This window comes from Cherax quadricarinatus, chromosome 52, assembly GCF_038502225.1.
Source record: "Cherax quadricarinatus isolate ZL_2023a chromosome 52, ASM3850222v1, whole genome shotgun sequence".
NCBI classification, from domain to species: domain Eukaryota; kingdom Metazoa; phylum Arthropoda; class Malacostraca; order Decapoda; family Parastacidae; genus Cherax; species Cherax quadricarinatus.
Genome location: NC_091343.1, coordinates 24,083,030 through 24,098,928, shown reverse-complemented (window position 1 = coordinate 24,098,928; position 15,899 = coordinate 24,083,030). Strand labels below are relative to the sequence as shown.

The window sequence follows — 15,899 nt, the reverse complement described above, 5'->3', positions numbered from 1 at the left end:
CAAAAGCGCGTTTTTAGATTCATTTGGGGTACTGGAAGCGAATGGTAGGTAGAGCGGTTGTCACACTCCCGGTTGGCCGAGGAGGGCTGGGTCTTAAAGCTGTTGAAAAGAGGATTATGAGTGTGTATTTGAAACGTAGTTATAAGCGGGAGGGGGGGCGAGGGAAGGCGGACTTCATAAGATACGTCAGGATATGCAACGGTGGTGGGTGGGTAGGGAGTTCATAATAGATGAGGCAATGTTACGGGGCATCATAAACATGAGCGATCCTTCACATATTAAATTGGGAAACCTTGATGGGGTGGATGGTAAGGCAGTGGTAGAAGGGGTTTATCCGATGTATGATTGGCGTAATATCTGGGGGCGTTTGAACAAATTGCGTTTAAAACCTAAAGTACGAGAAGTTATGTATAAATTTTTACATGGGATCTTACCGTCTGGAATGGTTTTATTCCATAAGAGAATACGGGAGGATAGGACATGCAAGGCTTGTGGTGGACTGGAGACTGTTTTCCATATGGTGTATTTTTGCGAATGTATTGAACTAATAAGGGTTTGGTTGGGTAAGGTAATAAGGTTAGTGGGAGGGGGGGGGGGGTTTGCAGGTGTTGAGGGTTTTAAGCTTAGACATAGGTGGGGTGAATCAAATGGTAGAGAATGCGGTAGGGTATATAATTACGGATTATATTTATATGTCTTGGGCTATGAGAGGAGCGAACGTGTGTGAAAGAATTAATGCATTAACAGCAACTTTTTATAGGACAAAGTGTAGGAATAAGGAGGTGTATGGGGGGAGATGGGAGAGGGATTTAAGTGAGGGTTACAGAAATTTCACATTACGGGATTTACGGGAGTTGAAAGGCAGATAAGGGGGATGAAATGGGCTGGTTTCCTAGAATGGGCGGTAGCATGATGAGTTTGATGAATGTTATATGAGGTATGTCTGGGGTGCAATTTTAACATTATTTGTTCTGAGTGTGTCAAGTACAATACAGTTATATTTGGAATTGTCGACTTATAACTGTGTATGTGTATGTATGTGTGTATATGTGTATATGTATGCATGTGTATGTATGTGTGTATGTATATATATATATATATATATATATATATATATATATATATATATATATATATATATATATATATATATATATATATATATATATATATATATATATATATTGTATATATATATGTATATATATGTATGTATGTTTACTTTCTTGTATATACCATTAATGGTTTTTCTCATGAACATTTTCAATGATATTCAATACATATTTTCTATGTGTATTTATGATTTTGATACAATGTGTAAATGTCAAAATGGCTTTTTATGTTTCAGTTTAATTTACAATGTATTTTTGTAAGCACAATTGATTTGGTGCCAATAGAAGCATAGTGTGTTTTGATATATTTGAGTATTGTTTTTCTTTTTAATTTGTCTAGATGGTGGCAATACTATGTATGTAGTTTAAGAGTTTTACGAACCTTGAAGTTGTAAGAATGGTTGAAGTTATTCATGGTTGAGTTGACGTAATATTATAACTGACGTTGGAAGTGATTGTGTTCAATTTGACAATATACTTTATATAATTATTTATATGTATGTACCTAATGGTAAATTGAAGTCTGATTTTTAAAGGTGAAGAGTGGGGTTTCCTTTTTTATTGTTCTTTTTTTCTTTATGGTAATACAAGGTTGTATCATGTACACCAACAAATATGGTTAGGGGTATGTGGTAAAATTTTCGTGTTGATTAGACATTTATAATACAGATGGAATACTAGGCTTAGGTTAGGGTAAATTTATGATAATTGTGGAATGTTCTTTGATTCAAACTGCTCTTTATTATGCGAATTTGGGTAGCATGTTTCTAAGTATGGCATTATTGAAAAATGTTGAGCTAAATCTAATTGTAGGTACGATGTGTAATATACATGTGAACACCTGGGCGAGCAGCTGCGCGGACCGTACAGTTCTCATGGACCTGTATGGTCGGTGTAGGTTTCGCTTGGATGTGTTCTTGACATCATTAGTTTAATTATTATCCTATATTTCTTTCCGTGCTCTGAGCAGAAGGAATTTAGTCTGTAACGAAATAATGAAAGTATACTTGTATTTTATTATTCTAGTGTAAATTAAGAGCAAGGATGATTAATTTGAGGAAGAGTTAATATAGGTTTGTATGTTTCTACGAAAGTTAACTTATCCACATGTAGCTAGTATAGGACAGTTTTAAGCTTCGGTATCTGATTTTATATGTAGGTTATAGTGGTCATATTTGTTATATTGTTATGTTATTCGTTACTGTTTCAATATCTAATGTAACGTTTTTTCAGTTATTGTTCATATATTGTCATCTTTATGGTTTTTCCTTTTGTCTATTGTATATTTGTTGGTTTTAAATAAAATATAAAAAAAAAACTTGTTACGAAAACCCAGTAACAGGCTGGATGCTAGAAGGGCAGTCCTTTCTAGTATTACCTGGAGATCTCTAAGCTTTTAGAATAGCGTTTTTTGTAACAACCACCACCACCACCACCACCACTACCATCACCACTACCATCACCACCACCACCACCACCACTACCACCACCACTACCACTATCACTACCACCACCACTACCACTACCATCACCATCACCACCACCACCATCACCATCACCACCACCACCATCACCATCACCACCATCACCACCATTACAACTAACAAAACATTCATCTTTGCTACTACCATTACCATTAATACACTCGTCACCACAATGATCTTCATATTCGTCACTATCATTGTCATAATCGTTACTGATATCATCATATTCGTGGCTACTTACATTATATTAGTTACCACCATTATCATACCAACACTATCTCATCATTCATCATTATTATCCTCATAGTCAAACTACTATTGACGTCATATTCATCACCACTGTTATCATATTCATTATCACTGGAGATACCTGGAGAGGGTTTCGGAGGTCAACGCCCCCGCGGCCCGGTCTGTGACCAGGCCTCATGGTGAATCAGGGCCAGATCAACCAGGCTGTTGCTGTTGGCTGCACGTAAGCCAACGTACGAACCACAGCCTGGTTGATCAGGTACTGACTTTAGGTTCCTGTCCAGTGCCTTCTTAAAGACAGCCAGAGGTCTATTGGTAATCCCCCTTATGTATGCTGGGAAGCAGTTGAACAGTCTTGGGCCCCTGACACTTATATTCTACATTATTAACTACATTATATTCTTCACAATTATCATGTCCATCACTATTAAGAAAAATAATATTTGTCACAGATCTTGGTAAGCATTTTTATATTTAAACTCTACTAAAACTTCGATAATTCAACAGTCGTAAACCTTGAACAATTTTCAAGAACATTCCAGGGCACGTGAGCCTGAGACTCCAGAAGACAAATGTTTGAGGCAACAGCTGCTTTCATCACATGTTTAGGGCATCAGGGAGCGTTCTTCATATATTTGGAGCACGAAAGGGTGTCCATCATATGTTTTGAACATCTGAAGACGTCCTTCATATATTTAGAGCACCAGAAGGTATCCTTCATATGTTTGGAGCACCAGAGGGCGTCTTTTATATGTTTGAAGCACCAGAGAGCGTCCTTCACATGTTTGGCGAACCAGAAGGCGTCCTTCGTACATCTGAAGCACTAAGGGGCGTCCTTCATGTGTCTGGGACACTTACATAACTGGCAGTGTTTTCCTTAGTTTTTTTTTTCCTGCAGTGTGACTCGTATATTAACTAGAGCTGTCTGATACTGCTTGTCACATAGTGGCCATCACACATGGAAAGTCGATGCCTCCTGGCTGAATTTGTGTCAAATCTTACAGCAGTGTAAAATCATATATTCCAATGACAGCCATCATTTCTTTGCCTTGCTGCGCTTTTGTACATGGGCGTACTTGAGAATCTTCGCCCAAGAGACAGCTTTGTTCTTCTCACTGGCGTCTATATAAAAAACTTGTTGGCCCGAGTACAGCTTCTTCGTGAGTTTCTTCGTATAGAGGACTTTGTCTACTTGGACGTGTTTTATTCCTGCGGCATGAGCGACAAGTCCTGTGATGTAGACGTCCTCCAGCCAGAGGAAGGGAGTGTGAGAAATGTAGGCCAGCAGGCGGTCAACAGCGTTGCGGCCCAGGATGTACGCAGGACCCAAAACAAACGGTGGGAAGATCTCCTCCGGGTACTCCTCCTGTAGGAAAAGACATGTGGTTACTATTGTAGCCTTAAAAGTTTCCTTCCAGCCTGGCTGGAGTTACTCTCGTTTAGGAATTACAGTCTCTCTCAGGATAGTCGGTTCCATACACAGGAAAAAGGGAATTTTTATGAAGATTTCTGCATCATCGTAGAGCGGGAGGGCAAGAGAAATAAAAAAGAGATGACTCCCTCTTCACAACTGTCTAAACTGAATACAATGAATGCAAGGAGCATTGCTTTATACAGTAGCAGAAAAAAACTAAAGTATAAGGTGTGTAAAACATCTTTCTATACTGAAGATTTCAGAAGCTATTAAAAATAAAACTTCTAACTAGAAATAATGCAAGCAGTTACTACGTGTATTGCAAGGCGTTTTGCTTTCTAGCAATCTTCAGTGAGAGAAGAACATACCTTATGAAGAACTTATCACGTGATCTGTAACAATGTTGAAAGTAAATATCGGGAACTAAAACATTTTTTTTATCAGGAAGTATAGTCCCGAAATCTTCATACTTGAGTGGAACGTTAAGTAACAAAGTAACTCCGTTATAACCCAGGTCTCACCTCGGTAACGGCCCATTTGCCGTTCCTGTGAGGCTTGGCCCTTTTCCAGAAGCGCCCGTGGATCTTGGCGGGCGCCGAATCCTTGTGGATTTCCTCCTGAAGGTAAGCGACCAGGTGGAAGGGGTTTACCACCAGATCATCGTCCACCTTCACTATGAAGGGCGTGTCTGGACAAAAGTCCCTCACCCACGACAACCACGAGATGCTTTTGTACGTCAGGTTTCTAAGGTGAGTGACGCCAGGGAGTAGATTATTATTATTATTATTATTATTATTATTATTATTATTATTATTATTATTATTACTATTATTATTATTATTATTATTATTATTATTATTATTATTATTATTATTATTATTATTATTATTAAGAAGCCCTAAATCCGTGTTTCATACAGCATGTTGCGTGTATCAGTTGTTAAGGAACTTCATCTTATGCAGTCATACATTAACATGCTAAGCCACCTCCGACAAGATAACAAAATCCCCCCCCCCCCAAAAAAAAAAAAAATAACAAACTTTTTAAAGGCAACATGATTTACAGCAACATTTATAATATAATGATGGAGCAGACCAACAGTATATTAAGACACAGAATACAATGATGGAGCAGACCAACGGTATATTAAGACACACAATACAGTAGACCGACTGTATGTTAAGACACACAATACAGTGATGGAGCAGACCAACGGTATATTAAGACACACAATACAGCAGACCGACTGTATGTTAAGACACACAATACAGTGATGGAGCAGACCGACGGTATATTAAGACACACAATACAGCAGACCGACGGTATATTAAGACACACAATACAGTGATGGAGCAGACCGACGGTATATTAAGACACACAATACAGTGATGGAGCAGACCGACGGTATATATTAAGACACAATACAGTGATAGAGCAGATCGACGGTATATTAAGACACAAATCCTTGACGGGAATTGTGAATTGCCCGTCAAGGATTTGAGCAATTCACAATTCCATTACTCGTTTTGTGTATTTTATATACACGATCAAACGCTATTAAGGCATCAAGCGTTACACGAGGTTACTTACTAAGTCAGCGAAACAAGCTTATAGTGTGTATGTGGGAAGAACAACTACATGAAATTTTTTTCAAAAAATAGTGGTAATATCATTTTCAAATTGTATTCCTTACTGTACTGTGTACAACAACTATATGAATTAATTTTAAAATATGAAATGGCTAATGTGACATCTGTAATCTTGTCTGTGCTACCACTCTGGGGATGAGATGCGGTGTTCAGTAAGCTAGCTACTCAGCCGACACAACTATTAGGAGAGGAGAGAGATCCGAGCCTGGGGAAAAAAGCCTGACATTACGTAAGACTTGGATCAAGGGTAGATATTAGAGCCTGTGGGGAGAGGTTTTGAATATCAGTCCTGAGGACGTTTAGTGTACCTGTAGGTGTCAAAGAAGGTGTTCTGGATGATGTCGTGGTTGATATCCATCTCTTGGAAGATCTGGTCTTGTAGAATGAAGTTGTCGGTGGCTCCCAGCACGAACAATGCCCTGCAAGTTCAAGGTCATGTAGTCCACAACTTGGATCCAAATTAAGAAAAGACACGCGTGGCAGAACACATTTTTTGGGGGGACAACGTTTCGCAGTATATAGCTCTACCAATCGCAATACAAAGCGAAATGTTGACCTTTTATAAAAGCTTGTTTTACAACGAATGTTTCCTTCAAATCAAAGCTGATTACCTTACATTCCCCGCTATCAGTGTCATTGTTCCCACTTGTCTGAATTTCTCATTGTTTACCTCCCTGACCCTCGCGTGCCGAACACTTCCCGAAATGATAACGAGCAGTACTAACCTGATCCTTGTGAAGGGATAGAGGCTGGGATTAGCCCAGGTGTCCCTGATGCGATTCCTCTCCGTGAAGTGGTGCAGGGCTGACGGCACCACTGCTAGGATGAAGGGGTCACTGTTGTTGCACACTGGTTCATCCTCCTGTGAGAGGTCCTCTATCCACTCCACCTCCTCCAAGATGCTGTGCACAGTAGGTCCTGGTAGGCTGATGGTCTCGTTCAGTTTGTTAAATCTGCTGGTGCACGTGGTCACCAGGATTGCGCACATACAATAATAAATATTACTAGGATTATTAGATTGGGAAACACACATACACACACACACACACACACACACACACACACACACACACACACACACACACACACACACACACACACACACACACACACACACACAATAAGATCACAGTAAACAGGTGATTTCAGAATATGCAAAACAACCACTGTAAAAGAATAGAGAAGTTCCAAGCGCTTTCGTGACTACTCACATTATCAAGGAACAATGAAAGTAAAGCATCAAAGGAAGGTATATAAAGGGGTAGCCCACACCTCACTATCAGATCCCACAAACAACGAAACGCCTGACGCGAGACAGCAGGCCCGCCGGCCGAACTAGACAGGTCCTTCATACAACCCACTAGCAAACTATTCTACCCAAGAAATAAGAAATTAAAAAAAAAATATTATTTGTCCAATGTATTATTAAATTCTTCCCAAATTCTATTAATTATAAATGGATCTAATTTATATAAACCAAAGGAAATATTCATATTATTGTCAAAACTGCTTTTTATGAAACAAGAGTCAATTATATTCCTGTTGACCATTGACTTGCTTGATACTACTTTCTCAACTTTTTGAAAATCAATTGGATGGTTAAAATCTCTTACATGAATAAATAGAGCATTGGAATCTTGTCCAGTTCTAATGCTATATTTATGTTGTTTTAATCTTCGAGATTTTTACCAGTTTGACCGTAATAAACTTTATCGCAAATTTTACAAGGAATCTTATAGACACATCCATCAGCATTTTGGGGGGAATTCTTTATCAAAAGTTTTTTTTACTGTATCAAGATTTTTGAATACAACTTTAATATTAAAAGTCTTAAGAAGAGAAGGCATATCAACCAAGTTTTCATGGTAAGGGAGAACCAACATATTTTTAGTTGAATAAGGCTGTTTGTCCCTTTTTGGATTGTAAAAAGTATTTCTAGCAACTTTAAAAGATTTATCAATTACATTTCTTGGGTATTTCAAATCATTACCTATTTCATAAATTTTGGATATTTCCTCATCTATGAACTCTGTTTTTGAGAGCTTTACGAATTTGTAGTCCAGAGTTCACAGATGAGGAAATATCCTGTATGAGAGCTACGGTGATCTTACCTGTATGAGGGCTACGGTGATCTTACCTGTATGAGAGCTACGGTGATCTTACCTGTATGAGAGCTACGGTGATCTTACCTGTATGAGAGCTAAGGTGATCTTACCTGTATGAGAGCTACGGTGATCTTACCTGTATGAGAGCTACGGTGATCTTACCTGTATGAGAGCTACGGTGATCTTACCTGTATGAGAGCTACGGTGATCTTATCTATATGAAAGCTACAGTGATCTTACCTGTATGAGGGCTACGGTGATCTTACCTGTATGAGAGCTACGGTGATCTTACCTGTATGAGAGCTACGGTGATCTTACCTGTATGAGAGCTACGGTGATCTTACCTGTATGAGAGCTAAGGTGATCTTACCTGTATGAGAGCTACGGTGATCTTACCTGTATGAGAGCTACGGTGATCTTACCTGTATGAGCTACGGTGATCTTACCTGTATGAGAGCTACGGTGATCTTACCTGTATGAGAGCTACGGTGATCTTACATGTATGAGAGCTACGGTGAACTTACATGTATGAGCTACGGTGATCTTACCTGTATGAGAGCTACGGTGATCTTACCTGTATGAGAGCTACGGTGATCTTACCTGTATGAGGGCTACGGTGATCTTGCCTGTATGAGAGCTACGGTGATCTTACCTGTATGAGAGCTACGGTGATCTTACCTGTATGAGAGCTACGGTGATCTTACCTGTATGAGAGCTACGGTGATCTTACCTGTATGAGAGCTACGGTGATCTTACCTGTATGAGAGCTACGGTGATCTTACCTGTATGAGAGCTACGGTGATCTTACCTGTATGAGAGCTACGGTGATCTTACCTGTATGAGAGCTACGGTGATCTTATCTATATGGGAGTTATATTGATCTTACCTGTACTCACCTAATTGTGGTTGCAGGGGTCGAGACTCAACTCCTGGGCCCGCCTCTTCACTGATCGCTGTTAGGTCCTCTCTCTCTCTCTCTCTGCTTCCTGAGCTTTGTCATACCTAGTCTTAAAGCTATGTACGGTTCCTGCCTCTACTACATCACCTGCTGGACTGTTCCACTTCCTGACAACTCTATGATTGAAGAAATACTTCCTAACATCCCTTTGACTCGTCTAAGTCTTCAGCTTCCAGTTGTGACCCCTTGTTTCTGTGTCCCCTCTCTGGAACATCCTGTCTCTGTCCACCTTGTCTGTTCCACGCTATGGTGATCTTACTTGTATGAGAGCTGTGGGGTCATACCTGTAAGTGAAGTTAGCAGGCAGCAGAGGACGGTAGGGTGGTGGTAATGTCATACTGATGATGGCTATCAGCAGTCCCGTGCAGCAGCACACAAACATTAGTAGACGTAGTATCATCTCTGTAGTTACATCAGTAGACGTAGCACCTCACTGTAGTTACATTATTAGACGTAGCACCTCACTGTAGTTACATCAGTAGACGTAGCACCTCACTGTAGTTACATCAGTAGACGTAGCACCATCACTGTAGTTGGAGTTATAACATCAGTAGACGTAGCACCATCACTGTAGCTGGAGTTATAGCATCAGTAGATGTAGCACCATCACTGTAGCTGGAGTTATAACATCAGTAGACGTAGCATCATCACTGTAGCTGGAGTTATAACATCAGTAGACGTAGCACCATCACTGCAGATGTAGTTGCAACGTCGACTTTCGTAACACTAGCACTGTAGCAGCAGACATAACATCAGCAGACGTAACACCAGCACTGTAGCAGCAGACATAACATCAGCAGACGTAACACCAGTACTGTAGCAGCAGATATAACATTAACAGACGTAACACCACCACTGTAGCAGCAGACAACATCAGCAGACGTAACACCAGTACTGTAGCAGCAGATATAACATTAACAGACGTAACACCACCACTGCAGCTGCAGACATAACATCAGCAGACGTAACACCAGTACTGTAGCAGCAGATATAACATTAACAGACGTAACACCACCACTGTAGCAGCAGACAACATCAGCAGACGTAACACCAGTACTGTAGCAGCAGATATAACATTAACAGACGTAACACCACCACTGCAGCTGCAGACATAACATCAGCAGACGTAACACCAGCACTGCAGCAGCAGACATAACATCACCAGACGTAACACCAGCACTGCAGCAGCAGACATAACATATTTGTAAATATTACTTGTGATCTGCAAGATTAAACAAACATGTAAGTGGTAAGTCTTCTCCCTGAAGTGATAATAAAGACTGTGTTAGCCATAAAAAAGAACAATAGCAAAAACGAAATATTTTTAATCTAAGTAATATGATACTGACCTGTTGTCCCTGTTCACCCATCAGTAAAATGGGTACCTGGGTGTTAGTCGACTGGTGTGGGTCGCATCCTGGGACAAAACTGACCTAATTTGTCCGAAATGCTTAGCATAACAAGGGGCTTTCTATATAGTAGTATGTCATTGATGTCAGCTATGGTCTGTATACCTTGTACATGTACTTGTAGAAATAAAGATATTATTATTATTATTATTATTATTATTATTATTATTATTATTATTATTATTATTATTATTACATTATTATTATTATTATTATTATCATCATCATCATCATCATCATCATCATCATCATCATCATCATCATCATCATCATCATCATCATCATCATCATCATCATCATCATCATCATCATCATCATCATCATCATCATCATCATCATCATTATTATTATTATTATTATTATTATTATTATTATTATATAACATCAGCAATTCGACTATATAAACTCTGCAAGTTAAGTTTGCAGACAAATATTTTGGCAGGTTAGTTTTGGCGTGGGAGATGATACATCTGGCGGTGTTATCATATATCTAGCTACTAACATCCCCCCTCCCCTCCCCTCCCCTCTAACCATATGACGAGAAGCAGATCACAACACACTTATACTTATTTACTTGCTATACCTTTCTCTACACATATTGCCGAGTAGGCTCCCACGTACTACACCTGTCCTCTTTCCTGGAAATCTTGTAGCAAGTTATAATGTCACAACTCACTCGAACCTCCTCTACATGTCATGTACCTTGGTAGTACTTGTTGTTGGTCTCTTTTCGGATCGTCATCAGTTGTGTATTGTTTAAAATCATTAATATGTAGAAATATACTCCTCCTGGTAGATAATTTAGTTATAATGAGAATAGTGTGAGAGAAGGAGCACATCTCTTAAGAGAATAACTTGTCACACTCACCAATTCTTTGTGTTTTCTTCTCCATTCTTAACATTTTTACTGACTATATTTTTCATCCACGTATTGCTTTATCTATGAATATACTGTGTCCTTCCTGTCGCTCCGTAACCCATCCTGAGTGTCCGTGGTTCAATCCCCGACACGGGTGGTAATGATGGGCGTGTTTCCTTACACCCTGTTGTTCCTGTTCACCTAGCACTAGGTAGGTACCTGGGTGTTAGTTGACTGGTGTGGGTGGCATCCTGGGGGGGGGACAATACAAAACAAACATTGGAAATAAGACAGGCAGTCCTCCATGATGCACTCTCCTGGGTTATCCTGGGTGGCTAACTGGATAAATCTTATCATATCCTTCTGAACACAGGATGGGTATGGAGTGCGTAGTAAAAATATTAAACTAACTCTTTCAGAAGAATATCTCACTCCATCAGTGTTCATCCATTCTCTGATACAGTGACACCATATTCCATTATCATGTATTTTTTATATATTTTCTTACGTTCTTCTAGAATATTTTACGATAACCTGGCATTAACTATGTACAGAAGCCACTAGACTCATACCAACATTGTACTCTTGTGGTAACTTCATTTTTCATGGGTTTTCGAGGCCGTGGGAAAGACACAAGTTGTTATTACTAAGGGGATATGGAAGGAAATCGAGGCAGATACAATGTGTTTAGAAAATGTCTCCTTACTACCATTGCTGCTCACTTAATGATGATCACAGTGGTTATTTTCTAGTTTATATTGTTATAAAAACAAGCGATTTTCCCGATATTCCTGTAAACTTTCTATGCATCATTTATCATTTAACAAGTCATTTAACGAACCGTATCATAAAGTTAAAGGGAACAGAGCATAATTATATAACTATGAACCAACTCGTTGTTGCCATAGACACTGGGAGGTATGTGTCACTCAGTGTATGGATGTTGACACTGAGTTAATTACTTCTACAGAGATTAAAAGATTCTTTAATGGTTGCGTGCAGGTTACTTGCAGCCCTAGGCTTTAAAACACAATAAACCTACCTCTTAATATGTTTAAAAACACACAATAAACCTACCAGAGAGCTCCGGTTGGAAGTTCTAGAGTGTACATGTGACAGTGAGAGAAACACTCGTGTTATCGTACTCGGTCAGCAGCACTGCCAAGCTGTTATCTACTGATAACCACACATTCATCCAACCTTATTTAGTGTTAACAATTTTTGTTAGTAAAAGCATGTAGATCAGTAGTGATGTAATTGGATATCTCTTGAAATGGACTACCTTAGTAGTTGTCGATTTGCTTTTTTATTCCTCTATGATTATTGCCCAATACCTGAAAACGTTTGTTCTGATCGGCTTCAAACTTTCAAAACTGGTGTATCCTATGTAGCAGAAAGTTTGGATTGTCACTGGGTTGTGCATGTGTCCCTGTGTCACTGGGTTGTGCATGTGTCCCTGTGTCACTGGGTTGTGCATGTGTCCCTGTGTCACTGGGTTGTGCATGTGTCCCTGTGTCACTGGGTTGTGCATGTGTCCCTGTGTCACTGGGTTGTGCATGTGTCCCTGTGTCACTGGGTTGTGCATGTGCCCTTGTGTCACTGGGTTGTGCATGTGTCCCTGTGTCACTGGGTTGTGCATGTGTCCCTGTGTCACTGGGTTGTGCATGTGCCCCTGTGTCACTGGGTTGTGCATGTGCCCCTGTGTCACTGGGTTGTGCATGTGCCCCTGTGTCACTGGGTTGTGCATGTGTCCCTGTGTCACTGGGTTGTGCATGTGTCCCTGTGTCACTGGGTTGTGCATGTGTCCCTGTGTCACTGGGTTGTGCATGTGCCCCTGTGTCACTGGGTTGTGCATGTGTCCCTGTGTCACTGGGTTGTGCATGTGTCCCTGTGTCACTGGGTTGTGCATGTGTCCCTGTGTCACTGGGTTGTGCATGTGTCCCTGTGTCACTGGGTTGTGCATGTGTCCCTGTGTCACTGGGTTGTGCATGTGTCCCTGTGTCACTGATCTGCTTCAAACTCTGAAAGATAATATATTCTACTTAAAATAATATTCGAATTGTTATTGGGTGTCAGTCTGCCAGTTTCCACTAGGTCTTTCCACTTCCTGACCACTTTAAAGCTAAAGAAATATTTCCTAACATCCCTGTAACTCATCTTTGTTTTTAATTTCGAGTTGTACCCTTGTGTACCTGAGACCCGCCTCTCAGGCTAGTCCTCTCCACCTTGTCACTTCGTCTCAGTAGTTTTTATGTCGTACCCATGATACCCCTGATCCTTCGTACAGTGTCGTCAGATTTGACACTTTGAGTCTATCCTCAGCTCTTACCCCTTAGCTCTGGGACTAGTCTCGTTGCAAACCTTTGCATTTTTTTTCAGCTTCTTTACATGATTTATCAGATACGAGTTGCATACTGGTGTTTCTTGCTCCAAGATGGGATGATATATGCTGTGGAAAATTGCATTTATCTGAATGTATCATTATATACATAACAGTAAATGAAAAGATAATTATTATTTATCAGTTAGACAAGTAGGAATTTGGGACACCTAGGTCGCAAAAAATGTCCTCCTTCGATACCTACCACTGTCATATACACAAGTTGCTCTGGACCTATTAATCATAAATGAAATATACATCACCAGGAATACTGGTAAATATATAAATTTGTGGACTGTATATTAAAATTAAAAAAGGATTATAGTATATACACACATTTATATAACAGAAGGAGAATATATCTTAATCATAACACTCACCAATTTGACTGGAGATTAAGTTGTATCATACTCAGAAAACCTCACTGTCTATACATGAAAATAACACTGGCCAGGTTACTACATAAGACTTATCTGAGGTTCATGGAGCTGTCTTGTCCAGTCGCCTGATATCTCAAGTTATACAGGAATGCACATCCAACAATTTCGCCTCCTATTTGAGAGGTGTCAGTCCAATTTTAACCTCTAGAGCACGAAAAATTCTTCCCATTACACCAACGTTTCTAATCCAAATTCAAACAAAATGGCAACTGCCCTTCTGCACAGGCGCAGGCTCAGTTTCCCATTTTCCTTAATATAATTTTTATTAAATACAATATAGGCAATCTATTTATCTATAAATTACCGTATTTACGGAAAATATATACAGTATTTTCCACACTGTGGCCAGGCGGAGGTCGTTGATAAACAACTCAAATTGCTGATTTGGCAACAGTGGAGGACCTGGGTACATATAGGATCTGGCATCCACACGGCGACATATTACACAAGATTTAATCACCCTTTTTACACTTTGCCGTCCTTGTCGAATCCAGAAAGTTTCCCTAATACAATTTAAGGTATCTTGTACCCCACCATGCATTACATTTTTATGGGCATTTAGAACAATTACATTTGTTAGATGATGAGTTTTGGGCAGTAAGATAGGGTATTTAGCATAATCATCCAATTCAGCATTTTGTAACCTACCTCTGCACCTAATTACATTGTTCTCTAAATACAGCCTCAATTTCTCTATTATAGAACGTTTCACAATTTTTCTTTCCATCATCAATTTAATCTCATTTCCATAGATTTCCTCCTGTACCCTCTTTATCCAATATTCAAGAGGATGTGAAAACTTATATGATATATTCATCTTGTTTAGAAATTTAAACACCAACTTAGTTACATTGATTAGTTTGGGTAAAGAAGAATACCTATTTATATCAATGGCTAAGGGAGGACAAACTATTGGAGCGGTGGTCACAGTAATTTCAATGGGAGCAATATACGCCTTTTGTACAGGCCAATTAGCATTATTTACCAACCAGCTCAGTCCTTTAAACCATGATACAGCATTTACAAATTTAGCATAAGGTAAACCTTGAGACAAGAAATCAGCTGGATTCTCCTCACCAGGTATATGATTAAATGTTAACATATGCTGACCCAAACTATTATACTTCTCTTGCATCTGATTAATTTCAGCGACTCTGTTTTGTACGTACACAATTTTACTGTTTCCATTACGAATCCATTGTAAGGATACCTCATTATCAGACCAAATTACAGTGTCGCTAATATTTATCTCATGCAACTTATTTCTTATATAATTAGCTAATTTGACACCTACATAAATGGCTGTTAATTCCAACTGGGGCAAGGTATGTGATTTAATTGGAGACACTTTAGCCTTAGACATAACAAGAGAAATAACACTATTACATTGAAGGTAAGCAACTGCTCCATATGCCAATTTTAAAGCATCACAAAAAATGTGGAGTACATTTTTCCCATTTGGATTGGCCACCTGGCGTGGGAACTCCAACATTGGAATTTTCTCATAATCACCAATTAACTCATCCCACCTGTTAATGAATTCCTCAGGTAGAATTTCATCCCAAGCACATTTAAGTTTCCATGCTTCCTGAATTAATAATTTCCCTCTTATAGTAAGGGGTGACACTAATCCTAGTGGATCAAAACATTTGGAAACTTCAGCAAGCAAAACTCTCTTAGTTAATTTATTGGGCATACCGTAATTATTAGGTTTTAACATTAACAAATCTCTCTCAGTATCCCAAGTTAAACCCAATACATTACTACATTTTAGCACTTCATCCCCAGGGTAATCTTTACTTATTTTGTCCTTTAATTTGGACGAATTACTATTCCATTC

The 15,899-nt window shown here is 39.3% G+C and overlaps 1 protein-coding gene across 7 annotated transcripts; it reads right to left on the bottom strand.

Moving 5' to 3' along the window:
* Positions 1-3,298: 3,298 nt before the first annotated feature.
* LOC128695341 (beta-1,3-galactosyltransferase 5) lies at positions 3,299-12,398 on the bottom strand. Of its 7 annotated transcripts, XM_070096180.1 has the most exons (7): positions 12,317-12,362; positions 11,249-11,490; positions 9,256-10,193; positions 6,634-6,864; positions 6,217-6,327; positions 4,781-5,003; positions 3,299-4,211 (listed from the first exon to the last, which is right to left on the bottom strand). In XM_070096180.1, the coding sequence occupies exons 3-7, from the start codon at positions 9,369-9,371 to the stop codon at positions 3,882-3,884; spliced, it is 1,011 nt and encodes a 336-aa protein (XP_069952281.1). In that variant the 5' UTR covers positions 9,372-10,193; positions 11,249-11,490; positions 12,317-12,362; the 3' UTR covers positions 3,299-3,881. The 7 variants fall into 7 exon arrangements, with proteins under 7 accessions (XP_069952281.1, XP_069952280.1, XP_069952286.1 ...); XM_070096179.1 differs by lacking the exon at positions 11,249-11,490 and having other exon boundaries at positions 12,317-12,398; XM_070096185.1 differs by lacking the exon at positions 11,249-11,490 and having other exon boundaries at positions 6,634-6,861; positions 12,317-12,398.
* Between the last annotated feature and the right edge of the window lie 3,501 nt (positions 12,399-15,899).